This window comes from Pleurodeles waltl, chromosome 10 (genome assembly GCF_031143425.1).
Source record: "Pleurodeles waltl isolate 20211129_DDA chromosome 10, aPleWal1.hap1.20221129, whole genome shotgun sequence".
In the NCBI taxonomy this organism is placed as follows: Eukaryota; Metazoa; Chordata; class Amphibia; order Caudata; family Salamandridae; genus Pleurodeles; species Pleurodeles waltl.
The window spans coordinates 1,065,379,965-1,065,394,835 of record NC_090449.1 but is presented as its reverse complement, the minus strand read 5'-3'; the positions used below and the strand labels follow the sequence as shown (position 1 = coordinate 1,065,394,835).

At 44.7% G+C, this 14,871-nt stretch overlaps 2 protein-coding genes across 2 annotated transcripts in view; one reads left to right on the top strand and one right to left on the bottom strand.

Annotated features, from left to right (window-relative positions):
- HACL1 (2-hydroxyacyl-CoA lyase 1) overlaps nt 1-12,522 on the bottom strand; it is a 97,630-nt gene extending 85,108 nt beyond the window's left edge. Inside the window, exon 1 of the mRNA XM_069212094.1 lies at nt 12,421-12,522. Coding sequence (XP_069068195.1) covers nt 12,421-12,474 — 54 coding nt within the window. The 5' untranslated portion in view covers nt 12,475-12,522. The remainder of the gene's footprint in view (nt 1-12,420) is intronic.
- Nucleotides 12,523-13,188: 666 nt separating this feature from the next.
- Nucleotides 13,189-14,871, top strand: part of BTD (biotinidase) — a 140,072-nt gene continuing 138,389 nt past the window's right edge. The window contains exon 1 of the mRNA XM_069212093.1: nt 13,189-13,282. The gene's annotated coding sequence lies outside the window, so the exon portion shown is untranslated. The remainder of the gene's footprint in view (nt 13,283-14,871) is intronic.

Sequence of the window (14,871 nt, the reverse complement as noted above, 5' to 3'; positions counted from 1 at the left end):
AACACCCACACTTTTCACTATTGATGAATCTAGGGTCAGTAAGTGAAGAGCAGCAAGGCCTAATACAATTGATTTAAAAAGAAACCAGAGATAAAGCTTGTATTAATCCATTTGTACAGCACACAAAGCATAACTTACCTGCTTCCAGGCAGTCTACAGAGAGGTAAGTGTTTTGCAATGATCTCTCTATCGCAAGCTCCATTTTAGTTGCATGATCAGGAGAGGAGGACAGGACAGATGTATTAACCAACTCTTAACTTTTGCGTGCTGTGTATTACTCGATTCGTAAGGGGCAGCGACTAAGAAAAAAATAGACTGGGACATCTGCTCACGGACTGGGTACAAAAGTGCCTATTCCATCTGCTCGGCTCACTGACGCAGCCGCATGGCAACATGCATCGCTTTACCAAAGCGCAAAAAATAACAACATTATGCTGAATATTAGACAAGAACTCGTATAATCACTTTCTCTTCTCTGCAGAGCACCTGAACATTTCAAGGGCAGCACAGTCTCTGTGCTTACCCTTGGTGCCTGGAGGCCACCAGCAGCTCTGCAGGGACAGAGCAGGTGCGGGGTCATGTCCTAGGACTGTGGGAATGATGGTAGCTGTATAAATCACAGTGCCAGCTAATGGGTTTTCAGACTGTTGGCCAATGGATCTGGTTGTTCAACAAAGACAACAGCAGAAAGCTGCCCACTGAGATTCTGTATTTGATTAAACTAAACTCTCTTGTCTTTAAAGCAACAACTTCATCTGCGGCTTCTTTGAACTTTGCAGGAGTTGATTTCGAATGCAATAAAACTGAAATGGATTCTACTGTCATTTTTAAAGACAAAAAGCTGTGAGCTAAGGACAGGAAGAACAGGAGTGGCTCACAAATTCTTAGAGCACAGAGCACAGTCTCTTTTCCACCTGTTGTAAGTATTCTGTGGGCTTTTAACCACACCCTTTAGTTTCACTTGTTAGTGGGTTTGCCTTTCAAAACATCTATTGATGTAATTGGTAAATGCTTTACGCTTGTCCCGCCTTGGGGCGGTTTCGTTACTACCTTGCAGACTGACCCTCTTACATGTATTATTCCACGATTGCCGATATGTTTTACTGTGAGGGAACGTCTTTTTTCTTTTGTGTCTCTTCTTCACGCTCATGCTCATGGCGACCATGCTGCCAACATCTGTAATAAAAGAGGTGTGTCTGTGACACACAACCCAAACATATTCTACTTTTCAAATCATTACATTATCTATTTGAAATATCAGGCATAAAAGCTCATCCTGTTGCTTGACACGTTTTCACCATAAATGCAACACCTTGCCCAAATAGCATGTGAAGCACTAACGTGTTCGCTGTAGTCATTCTGCAGCAGCGTCAATGTTTTTTTGTTGTTGAAGGGAATTAGGACAGTTTGCACTAATAAATAGAATAAAATTATCTTGTAAATAAGATGGTAAGAGCAAACAGCGCTGAACGTGTAGGATCATATCCAGTGCTTTAGATGGGTAGGTACTGCCCACTACTGTGGTACCTGTACTTTTTTAATTGGAAAGTGAGAGTACTTCTATTTGTCAGCACTGCTGCAATGCATTTAATGGGAGAGTACTGGCACTCCTCAGCAGCAAGCTGGAGTAAATAGTGAGTACACTTACTTCTATATTTCCATTTAAATCACTGCTCAAATTGCACACATTGCCCTCCAGGGACTAAATAAATGGTTACACTGCGTTACTTTCTCAATTTCTTTTCATGTGGTTATGCTCTTTAGGGTCTAACTATATGGTTACATGGCCATGTTTCTTGGAAATGCTACTTTTATTGTGGTGTCCTGTAGGGGCTGTTCTGAGCATTACAGTCAACATACTACAATATTTGTGGTGCTCGGAAACTCGCCCCATAATGCTTTGCAGGGCATTCCTTTCACAAAACCATTTTGCTCATAATTTAGCCTGTGGTGGTCCTAGGACAATGCAACCACCTTAAAAATGTTCACTACAACGTGCTCTTTCAGGCTAGATAATCTCTGGGTCTCTATACTAGGTTTGTGCGGACCCCAAAATAATAACCCCTCGCACCATTCAGTGTATTTGTAAGATCTCTTCTGGCTGGAACTTTTGTTGTGCATCTGGGAGTAGTTTGTGCTTTAAGGGCCTTGTTTGAAAAAATATTCTAGTAGGCCTGCTAGCCCTTTAGTTATATGCAGGGCAACAGGAATTATGTGGCAGAAAGGACCAAAATATGTGGTAGGATTGACCAATTAATGTGGCAAAAAAGTCCAGTTATGCATTTATAACACCAGTAGCTCCAACTCAAGTATATGTGAGGCCTATTGCAATGCAAAAGCTCAACCTAAAAAGGGAGTATGGGAAAAAAGCTTTATCTAAAATGTTACAGACTTACATAAAGTAGACATTTACAAACAGAAGGCTCAGACTTGAGGCTGTACCGTGTATCCCAAACATCCATATCTGAGTTCAAAAGTACGAGGTTGCATCAGGCCAGGTGGGTATGGAAGTATTATAAAAGTAAGGGCCAAAGGTGAAAAGAGGAGAAAACATTGCAGTGATGTTACAAAACAGATCTATCAGAGCGCCAAAAAATCAGTCAACTGCCTACACAGACCAAAGTTCATGGCCTGATTCGGGGCCAGACCAGCAGTGAATTAAAACAGATTCAAATACTTAACCAGTGCTGTGATAAGACGACATTTAATAGCACCACTAAGGCAGCCTAGATTTGATGGCCTTCATGAATAAGAAGTGATCTGCCTTTTGTAGCAGGTACCATTATCAGCGTCACTGGCCCTCAGTCTGTGAAATAAGGAAAATTAAACCAACTCTATTAAAGTGGCCTTCCTAGTGCGAGGATAGGAATAAAAGCTCTTACAGAGAATCCGGCTATCATATAGATGGGGCAAATCTTGGTCAATGGCGAAAGGGAGACGAACAGGCACAGAATCTCCTTGGATTGCAGTCCCAGGGGAAGAGCCGGAGGCACTCCTATGGAGAGAGACAGTGAATGTCCAGTTTATATCTGTGCCAAGACAGATACATTTTGAAAACACCTCACATATTATTTATTCAGTGTCTCAAAAAGTGATGTATGTTACACAGTACACTTGAGAGTACTGAAGTTCATAGTAACCGGTTACTCTTAGTGCTTTAATGCAGTCTGAGTAACTTCTCCAGGAATTGGTAAAGGGTTTAAGAATGGTAGCTAGGACAAGATATATTCACCATACTGGTGCTGAGACTAGGGGGAGGGTACGATGCAGGATTGCGTTCTATAGTCAGAGTTGAGGTCTGATGATGGAACAGAGGAACTATGACGTCCGTGAGGCGTGTCATTGATGTCAAGAGGACGGCTGGTCTTAGGGTTCTTGCAGGAGCGATGGTGGAAGCCTGACATGAAGTTGTTTTAGATACTCTATGCAAAGAGAGACGACTTCCATCACGGTTTCCAATGTTTTACAGCTCTGATTTAGCGTAGCCATGATGCAAGTGGGTAGTGGTTGCTTTGTAGGGGATGCTACAAAGTGTGGGTAATTAGCATATTTATAGGTACGCCCCTTTGCAGGAACAGAGGCTGTCCTACAGAGTATGCCCTATGCAAGACTTCCAGTTCTGACTGGACCGTACCATTGGTACAGGAGGAAGGCTGATATGGATATGATTGGTCATTATCAGTAGGGACACAGTGAATAAAATAAAAACAATCGACTGGAATGTGACCCAAATCACCAGCGGATGGCATCCAATAGTGAGTGGGAATTGGAGGCTGTGGTATGAAGGTGGAGGCTGCTTTATGGAGCGGAGATGCGAGCTGTCCTACAACTGGAAAGCGAGGACTATCCTGTGTGGAGTGTGAAGGGGCTACCTGATCATTGTGTCTAAATAATACAGCGCCTAAAGCAAGAAATGGCATGAAGTGCTTTGGAGAAAGACCCGAAGAGCTACTGGGACTTTAATGCTTTTCAGAATGACACAAGATCATCAATGATTTTAGAGTTCTCCAGAATCATATTACAGTCTGCACAGAAGATAGCTGGGAGGGACTTCTCGCAAGCTTTTTTTTTCTTATTAATAAAATTTTTCATCTGCACATTTAATTATCTATGGGCTGATCTTAGCAACCTGTCTGGAGTACAAATTCTCAACCAATTATTTAAAAAAAGGGAATGGGAGGGTGTTAGCTGTCCGTCACATACTCTTTCCCATCACTTAGGAGTGGAGGACCGGGGTGGCAAGGCCGCAGCACACCTACAACACAGTCATTGTCCTGAGAAGCTTTTCTCTCTCTGCATCCTACGGGGGCCTGATATACTATATTTTAGTTTCACCGGAGTTCTCGTCTTGAATTTTCGAATTCTTTTCAGATATTGGACTCATGCATATTAGATCAAGACTTTATAAGGCCAGATTAACAAGCAATATGGCTACATAAACAAGCACTTGCAAAGCCAATAGGTTGCAGCAAAACAAGAGCTATTAGTGTTGTCACTGTTGTTTAGCCATGTGTTAAGGAGTGGATATATGTGGTGTGGAGCTGAATTATGTGAAGTATAAACACGTGGCATGGTGTGGAGTGAAATTGTGTGGAGTGCAGTTATGTATCATGGTGTGGATTCACATGGGGTGGCATTGTTTGGTAGGAAGTGGAGTTGAATTATGTGGCATGATGTGGAATTGTGTGGACTGAAATTATGTCATTTGGAGAGGAATTGTTTGTTGTAGAAAGTGTGGCATGGAATTATGTGGAGTAGGGTAAGTGGAGGGGCATGACATATTCATGCTATGGCCAGATGGGGAACGAAGGATACAAGAGCAACAATGGAGCAAACAAATGTAAGCCTATGGACGGGATGAAGACCACTGAATTGAAAACAACATGTCTCTTCAAGACAGAGCATGCGCTGTCTAGCCGAGACCAAAAAGACAATTCAAGTGAAAAAACATTAAGGGCATGGGTTCTGATGGCAAAGAAGGAAATATTCTTTCAACACTGTTACTCTGGGTGTAGTCAGCATTACCCACAGACTATTAAGGCATCATACCTGGAAGAGAACAACAATATAATGTTTTGGGATGTTTACTTATGTCATGTTGACTTTTTAAACGTTCACTCTAGTTTTGGTAGTAAAGAATTTATTATGCACAAGTTCTTAAGTTGGCTGGGTCCCGCTAGGTCTCAGATCAGGCAGTAAATAAAAACAGGCATTGAAACAGTTCCCTCTCGGGCCCTCTATTCAGGTCCTTAACTTTACTGGCAAAAAACGTTTTTTTTTTTTTCAACAATGAATGTAAAAAGGGTTAAGGTATTTTATGTCCTTGATTTAGTTCCCGTTTATATTTCACATGTTTGACACTCCTATGGAATGTATGACCAAGTAAGCTATTTTAAGGAAGTTGTGTTTCTCCTACAGCATCATGCTCTTGTATAGTGCATAATTTTAACTCAGTCACCTCCAGGCGTATCATGCACCATGGGTCTGCAGTTGCGGCTGAAGGCAGCACGAGTTTCCTATATTGCTTGTCAGTGGATCGCAAAGGTCTTTAGATTACATGGTCTTCCAAGTCCTTGACCTCAGAGTAATAATTGTGTATTTATGCTGCAGCTGTGATTATATGCAAATGTATTAGAAGGAGGTACAAAGTTGTCAAAACATTGACAAGGCGAAAGTAATAGAAACTGCAGTGCTTACATGTGAGTGTGCGCGCATTCAGGAGAAAGTGAAGGAAGGGGGCTGAAAATGAAAGATGAGGTATAAGATATGCAGATGGACTAGATGTGGAGAGAAAAATAGTATACATGGCGAACATAACATACACGAGTGAGACACTTTGAAGACCACTAATCCTGCTGTATGCATCTAAAGTTTAATTCACTGTCTCAATTTAGAAACTAAACATTTTCTATATTATGTACAACAAAATAATTATTGCTAGCCATTTATCTTAAAGAGCTAACAACCAGTGACAAAGCCAATAGTCCTGGCTTGTTTTAGAAGTATGTCAGTCAGTTGTGTTCTGTATCTGAATGAAGTAACAGAAAGCTCAGATAAACTAAAATACTGGTCAGGTGGCACACTATGGAAATCACAGAATTTTAGTTTGCATGTTTAAGACGCACCCTTAATTACATAGGTCACGCTACCTTTTCGAGACTACCCACTTTTTTCATCCCACTTAAAGCCATGATTATGCAACATGTGGTGGAACATGTGAAACTGCAGTAAGTCGGTGACCGTACACTAATGGTCACTGCCACACAATTGCATCATTTCTTTGACCCTACCAATCACACGTTCTGTTAAACTACCCACAATATCACATCGCACCTTACACATCCTGCTTAGAAAGTCAGCAGAGAGGCCAAGCAATGAACGCACATTGAGAATGAGTCGTACCATAATAATCAGCAGTGCTCTAAAGTCTCCTCTATGAGGTTTACCGTTTATAAAACTGTAAATAAATAAAACCTCTCGACTTTCCCTCTTGCGCAGATTTTATACCTCATGAGGATATGTCTGCAACTAAGATCATGTGTCCACAGGGTCCTCCAACTGCCCTTTCACCAGTAGCAAAGCCGAACCTGAAGTTCTCTGAAGTGCCCAGGTGTTCTTCAGTTCACATAAAACGCTAAAATTAACAAGAAACACACACAGGCCCCTGACCCAGAATGCACCCTATTGGTATATAATGAGCATTATAATTACTGAGCACACAAATTCAAGTATGTGTCCCTTTCGATATCACAGCTTTCAATATTTCAGTAATATGCTGGAATATGAGTGAGTTTTTGGAAAAGCATCCTTATTTGTTACACACTGACACCATTGTGTTCAGTACACACAGCAAAACACTTGAGTGTTCATGTCTGTGGTTTGCTGCCACCACATGCACAGACGAACAGCTCTTAAAAGAAGCAACACCGGGACATTAATTTAAAAAAAATCTTCTCACTTTGAAGTCAGTGAAAGAAAAGCAAACAGGCGCCCTCAGAAAACAGTGTCTGACATTTGACCTTGGTCTCTAAACGGACAGCAAGTGTGGCGAGATAAGAACAAGATTTACAGGCCTGTTTACAGAAACAAGAGCTCAGAGAGACTGAAAACATGAGCTCTTGTGTGAAGTGCTCTTAAACAAAGAAGAGAGTAGTTCCAACAACAATTCCCAAAAGGGGAGCAGTGGATGGATAGTAGTAATTGGTCCATGCTCTCAGGGAGGGCTAAACACAGGAAGAGGCATTACGCAGGCGTGCCATGGACAAATGTGGAGAAAGAATATTAGAACGACGATGGAGCCAGGAAATGGGAAGCCTATGGGCAGCTTGAAGCCCACATATTGATCTGAACAGTTTCTTTAAAACAGCACATCCTCCGTCTAGCCGAGACCAAAAAAAAAAAAAATGGCGTTTAGGGTGGCACATACAGGTCTTGAAGAGATGCCATTGACCCAATCGGGTAAGAAGGCATTACACATATTAACCATGTACTGGACCAAAGAATAATACATTCATTGATTACCCCTCCCAAATAATACAGGGAGTGCAGAATTATTAGGCAAATGAGTATTTTGACCACATCATCCTCTTTATGCATGTTGTCTTACTCCAAGCTGTATAGGCTCGAAAGCCTACTACCAATTAAGCATATTAGGTGATGTGCATCTCTGTAATGAGAAGGGGTGTGGTCTAATGACATCAACACCCTATATCAGGTGTGCATAATTATTAGGCAACTTCCTTTCCTTTGGCAAAATGGGTCAAAAGAAGGACTTGACAGGCTCAGAAAAGTCAAAAATAGTGAGATATCTTGCAGAGGGATGCAGCACTCTTAAAATTGCAAAGCTTCTGAAGTGTGATCATCGAACAATCAAGCGTTTCATTCAAAATAGTCAACAGGGTCGCAAGAAGCGTGTGGAAAAACCAAGGCGCAAAGTAACTGCCCATGAACTGAGAAAAGTCAAGCGTGCAGCTGCCACGATGCCACTTGCCACCAGTTTGGCCACATTTCAGAGCTGCAACATCACTGGAGTGCCCAAAAGCACAAGGTGTGCAATACTCAGAGACATGGCCAAGGTAAGAAAGGCTGAAAGACGACCACCACTGAACAAGACACACAAGCTGAAACGTCAAGACTGGGCCAAGAAATATCTCAAGACTGATTTTTCTAAGGTTTTATGGACTGATGAAATGAGAGTGAGTCTTGATGGGCCAGATGGATGGGCCCGTGGCTGGATTGGTAAAGGGCAGAGAGCTCCAGTCCGACTCAGACGCCAGCAAGGTGGAGGTGGAGTACTGGTTTGGGCTGGTATCATCAAAGATGAGCTTGTGGGGCCTTTTCGGGTTGAGGATGGAGTCAAGCTCAACTCCCAGTCCTACTGCCAGTTCCTGGAAGACACCTTCTTCAAGCAGTGGTACAGGAAGAAGTCTGCATCCTTCAAGAAAAACATGATTTTCATGCAGGACAATGCTCCATCACACGCGTCCAAGTACTCCACAGCGTGGCTGGCAAGAAAGGGTATAAAAGAAGGAAATCTAATGACATGGCCTCCTTGTTCACCTGATCTGAACCCCATTGAGAACCTGTGGTCCATCATCAAATGTGAGATTTACAAGGAGGGAAAACAGTACACCTCTCTGAACAGTGTCTGGGAGGCTGTGGTTGCTGCTGCACGCAATGTTGATGGTGAACAGATCAAAACACTGACAGAATCCATGGATGGCAGGCTTTTGAGTGTCCTTGCAAAGAAAGGTGGCTATATTGGTCACTGATTTGTTTTTGTTTTGTTTTGTTTTTGAATGTCAGAAATGTATATTTGTGAATGTTGAGATGTTATATTGGTTTCACTGGTAATAATAAATAATTGAAATGGGTATATATTTGTTTTTTGTTAAGTTGCCTAATAATTATGCACACCTGATATAGGGTGTTGATGTCATTAGACCACACCCCTTCTCATTACAGAGATGCACATCACCTAATATGCTTAATTGGTAGTAGGCTTTCGAGCCTATACAGCTTGGAGTAAGACAACATGCATAAAGAGGATGATGTGGTCAAAATACTCATTTGCCTAATAATTCTGCACTCCCTGTAAAGGTGGTTTATATACATTCATTGATTACCCCTCCCAAATAATAAAGGTGGTTTATATTTGTCGTCACTACACCCACTTCTAATTATTTCCACTCATTAACCATAACCACATTGTGTGAAGGGCAAAAAAGATCTCCTTCAAAGAGCTGCCTTCAGAGGGGCAGCAGGGTATTGCATTGCCCACTAAGCGTGCAGCACGACCTGATGATGAAGCATGCCACCTCGGTGGATGACGGTTTGTGCATCCTATAAAGGATATGCTGGGTAATATAGGTACAACAGGTGAAGTTCATCCATAATATTTGGTCCCTTGGTTTTCCCCTCAAAGTGGGTTAAGATAACCTTTCAGAACGTCAAATGTGTCTGTAACTGGTAGAAATTTCTCACTTCCGATAGCTTGGTCTCTTGCATGAAAAGCAAAGTGTTCACACTAGATATTTAAATGTATTGTTTGCCAAATGCGACCAATGTAATTCTTCATTGGCTGTGAAACAGTTGATTCTCTAGGACCATTAAGCACAGTGCTTGCCAACAAATTTTGCAAGATCTGCAATTTGTTCGCATTGGCTTTAGATATAACGGCCAAAAGAAAATTTTTAATATTCCAGCTTTGTGTCCTTACTATGGAGAGGAGGCAGGGTTGACCTACGGAGACGAACTGGGATAGCGTGCCCTACATAGAGGGAAAATGGGGGCTCCACCCTACCCAGAGGGAGGGAAGGCCGGAGGCCTGTCCTATCGAGATGAGGCAGGGACTGTCATTTAGAGAAGTAGGGGGCTGCCATAAGTGGTACTGAGGCAAAGTTTGAGATGTTTTAACAAGAGGATCTGGGTTTGAAATCCAGCTGTCTTGTTTAACTCAGTGTAATTCCAAGCTCATCTGCTGAAGTATGGGCAGACAAAAGGCGATTTAGTTTGCAACTGTGTGCTACACAAGAAAAATAATGGACTGAATAATTTGTATTTATCTAAACGGTAGGATAGGCCTGGTGGTGTAGAGCTGAGCCCTGCATGAGAGGCTGGGACAGAGTACGGCTGTTCTAGGGACCGAGGCTCTTCACATGCATACTATACAATAGAATTTATATATTCATGAAGTGAGGCAATAGGGGGTGTATGGGCTTTCTTAATGGGAGTGACATTGCCTGGCCTATGGTATGGGGCTCAAAAACTGCTGTGGATATGCCACGATGGCTTTTCTGATTGGGAGGGGGTGGGTGTTGATGTGTTTGAAGGTGCATACACTGTTCTATATCACAGCTGTCAAGTTTCCTGTGTCCATACCTGAGCAGCTCAGTCTATGTTTTAATAGATTCTGGGAGTTGTAGTCAAGGCTTTACGATGGCATTCACTGAACTACAAGTCTCAGAATGCTATTCACACCTGTACTGATTGAACTATTCAAGAACAGAATAGGAAAAACTTCAAAGCTATGGATTGGGGCACAGTACTCAAACCTCTCAACGTTTTAGTCAACAAAGAAGGGTGAGGATAGTCTGTTGCTTTTTAGAGGGTCAAATTTAAGACAATGTTTGCCACAAACTTTAGAATGTAAAAGGATCACAACATCAAGAGAGGTTGAGTTGTGCGGTGTGACACGGGTTGTACTGCAAATAGTACATGTGTGTCCCGTGGACTCAGGCAAAGCTCCTCCTGGGAGAGTAGTAGGGCTTTTAGTGGGGCGGCCGGCAGTAATTACAATCGAAGTTTGAACCATGTTCCTACTGGGTCCTGCATTCATATCCTTAACTTCACAGGCAAAAACACTGAGTTGTCAACAATGACTGTAAAACCATAAAGGTAATACACGTCAGCAACACAGTCCTGCTTACTTTTCACATATTTACTTTACCTTGCGTCCCTAAGAGTATTTGCTTTTCTCAGATGTTGTGTTTCTGTATTTGTTCATACAACATATGATTGCTCTATAATGCACATTGGGAACTGAGGCACCTCCTGGTGTCTGTCAGAGTCTGGGCTTAGAGTGGGTGTTTATGACATTGAGAGCTCGGGACCCGAGGGTGAAGGCAGTGGAGGTTCTCACAATGTCTGTAAGCGGATCACAAATGTGGTCAGAGCACATGCACAGCCAACCTTTGGCCTTTCTGCAGAGTGAACGAAGACTATATTTGTGGAAAAGTGTGAGAAGGAGGTACACAGCTGGTGAAATATAGAGAGCGCAAAAGGAAAAGAAAATGCAGAGCTTACAGAGGAGTGAGTGCTTGCAGCGGAGTGAGTGCTTACAGAGGAGTGAGAGCTTTGCAGAGGAGTGAGAGCTTTGCAGAGGAGTGAGTGCTTACAGAGGAGTGAGAGCTTTGCAGAGAAGTGAGAGCTTTGCAGAGAAGTGAGAGCTTTGCAGAGAAGTGAGAGCTTTGCAGAGGAGTGAGTGCTTACAGAGGAGTGAGAGCTTTGCAGAGGAGTGAGAGCTTTGCAGAGGAGTGAGAGCTTTGCAGAGGAGTGAGAGCTTTGCAGAGGAGTGAGTGCTTACAGAGGAGTGAGAGCTTTGCAGAGGAGTGAGTGCTTACAGAGGAGTGAGAGCTTTGCAGAGGAGTGAGTGCTTACAGAGGAGTGAGAGCTTTACAGAGGAGTGAGAGCTTTACAGAGGAGTGAGAGCTTTGCAGAGGAGTGAGAGCTTTGCAGAGGAGTGAGAGCTTTGCAGAGGAGTGAGAGCTTTGCAGAGGAGTGAGAGCTTTGCAGAGGAGTGAGTGCTTGCAGCGGAGTGAGTGCTTGCAGAGGAGTGAGAGCTTTGCAGAGGAGTGAGTGCTTGCAGAGGAGTGAGTGCTTACAGAGGAGTGGGGGAAGGCTGTTTTTAGGGGATGGAAGGAAGTACCTGCAGGAGAGAAGACTGAGCTGAAGATGAAATTGGGGCAATGAGAAATGCAGATAGAGAACTCTCCATCCACACACCTTTGTAATATTCCATTTTGAGCTTTGCCGTTTCAAGAATAACACATTTTCAGTTCTAATTATGGACTACAAAATAATTCTTGTTACTTGTTACTGCTAACAAGCATTGACAAAGACAATAGGTTTAGCTAGTTTTGCGAGGAGGCCCCCTGTTAAGTTATATACCGCTGCCTGCAATACATAAAATCACAGAGAGGCACCCAGATTTATTATGTCTTTTATTTGTATTTTCTCTCTCTCTCCCCCACCCCCTGGTTTAGCTGCCCTGCCCCTGTCACAGACCCCTGGCACCTCTTTTACACCCACTTTAAAGCCCTGAGCTGGGGGAAGCAGGTCCCGTGCAAGCCCTATGACGTGCCGGTGCACCTGGGTCTGGGCTGCCAGATTCACGGGCCCCGCCTGTGCTCAGGGGCTCACCTGGTCCACCAGCGCCCGGGCGATGAGCTGCGCCCCGGTGACTGTCTCCGCCATGGCTGCCGCTCTGAGCTCTGTCCGATGCCGCGCACCACCCGGCGGGGCATGGACACAGACGAGGGACAAACACACGGCTGCGCATAGCAGGAGGAGCCGGGCGTCCTCGGTGCTGTGGACACAGAAGAAGGACAAGGGTCCCGAGACCATGACGCGGGTCAGAGCAGCGCCAACCCGGGACTAGATCATGCAGGAGCAAGTATTTCAGGTAGAGTTACCGTCGTGTAGTCGTTTAGTTACAAAAAAACTAATTTATTATAATTTCTTTAGGGTGTATTATTTTACCTGAAGTTAATTTTCAGTCACATTTTATTTTATATTTAAACATGTATATGAACGTTCTAAGTAAAATTACTGGGTTAAATGCCATATTTTGGTAGGACCGCATTTAGAAAGTGATTTTTCTAGACACACTGAGATGGCCTCCTCGTTCCTGACCGACGACGCGTGACGTAACAAACCACTCACGGAGGGGCGGCAACAGCGCTCACCTGAGCGAGGTGAAGGCTGAGCACAAGGGCACGTACAAACGTCACCTGAATGGGCGGGGCTGTAGTGGAGAGGCGGGAGGAGCGCGAAAGGATGGGCGTGGTTTGCATGCACGTGCGTGCGAAACTGTCATAATAAGGCGGGGTTACAAGCTGGACGGAAAAACGGTCTCTCCAATGGGGTAAACGCCTCCATAGCCGCGGTTATAATAAAATGGGTGGAGCTTCGGCGTCTTGGCAACAGAGGGGCGTGGTTATAGTGGAGCGAGGCGGAGCACGTGCCAGTGAAGTGCCCCGGACGCGGCCGCTGGGAGCTGCAGGTAAGTCGTGGAGGCCGCGCTCTGCCTGGGCTTAAAGTGTGCCGGGTCCTGCCGGTGCTCAGACGGCTCCTTATCGGACTCTCTCTTCTTGCTCTCACCCTCGGGGTGAAAAATGAACCTGCACTCAGCAGCAGCAGCAGCACCGCCCTTCACTGCCCGTGATGTAACTTCAAAGAGTCTGGTTGCAGTTCTTTCACAGGCGCATCATTTCAGAACTGAAGCATTTTCAATATTTTATACGAGGAACCTGTTCCTTATCTTATGCAACTGGCAACCATTGACAAAGCCAACAGTCCCGGCTTGTTGTAGGTGTATGGTACTTGCCGTATTATTATATATCTGGACACGGTGATAGAAAGAAGCAGAAACATACGAGTCGGCGGCACAGGATGCTAAGCACAGATTTTTAGTTTTTTTAAGCCACGCCCTTAATTACAATGGCCACGCCCCTTCGCGAGACACCCCGCCCCCACAGTTTCTTCATCTCCCTTAAAGCCCTGGTGCACTCTAGACATTTTGCCTCAAAGATGAGGTTTATTCAAAGGCGGATGATGTTGTAATTGGGTTCCAGAGTAGTATGCCCTCGCCGCAAAGCGCTTCAGCTCCCTGTCCGGGGTAGTACAGCTCTATCAATACAACTTACTCAAATACAGTACTAGGCCAAGAGAGAGGAAATGCTTCAAACTCCCGCACTGGGGGGATGTGGCCTAACTCAGAGCTGCTGACTCTGCTACTTTCAAGTACGGTTGCCACCTTTCCCAGAGAAAAATCCCGGCCCTCCTGTGACTTCTGCAAGATGCGGACTCACTTAGGCCCAGTGCTTTAAATGGGCCGGTACTCACCGGTATCGGGTAACTGCGCTTCTCGCTGTTCTCCCCTTTAGTACCTGCGCTTCTCGCTGTTCTCCCCTCGAGTACCTGTGCTTCTCGCTGTTCTCCCCTTTAGTACCTGCGCTTCTCGCTGTTCTCCCCTTGAGTACCTGCGCTTCTCGCTGTTCTCCCCTTTAGTACCTGCATCTCTCGCTGTTCTCCCCTTTAGTACCTGCGCTTCTCGCTGTTCTCCCCTTTAGTACCTGCGCTTCTCGCTGTTCTCCCCTTTAGTACCTGCGCTTCTCGCTGTTCTCCCCTTGAGTACCTGTGCTTCTCGCTGTTCTCCCCTTTAGTACCTGCGCTTCTCGCTGTTCTCCCCTTTAGTACCTGCGCTTCTCGCTGTTCTCCCCTTGAGTACCTGTGCTTCTCGCTGTTCTCCCCTTGAGTACCTGCATCTCTCGCTGTTCTCCCCTTGAGTACCTGTGCTTCTCGCTGTTCTCCCCTCGCGTACCTGCACCTCTCGCTGTTCTCCCCTTTAGTACCTGCGCTTCTCGCTGTTCTCCCCTCGAGTACCTGTGCTTCTCGCTGTTCTCCCCTTTAGTACCTGCGCTTCTCGCTGTTCTCCCCTTGAGTACCTGTGCTTCTCGCTGTTCTCCCCTTTAGTACCTGCGCTTCTCGCTGTTCTCCCCTTTAGTACCTGCGCTTCTCGCTGTTCTCCCCTTGAGTACCTGCATCTCTCGCTGTTCTCCCCTTTAGTACCTGCGCTTCTCGCTGTTCTCC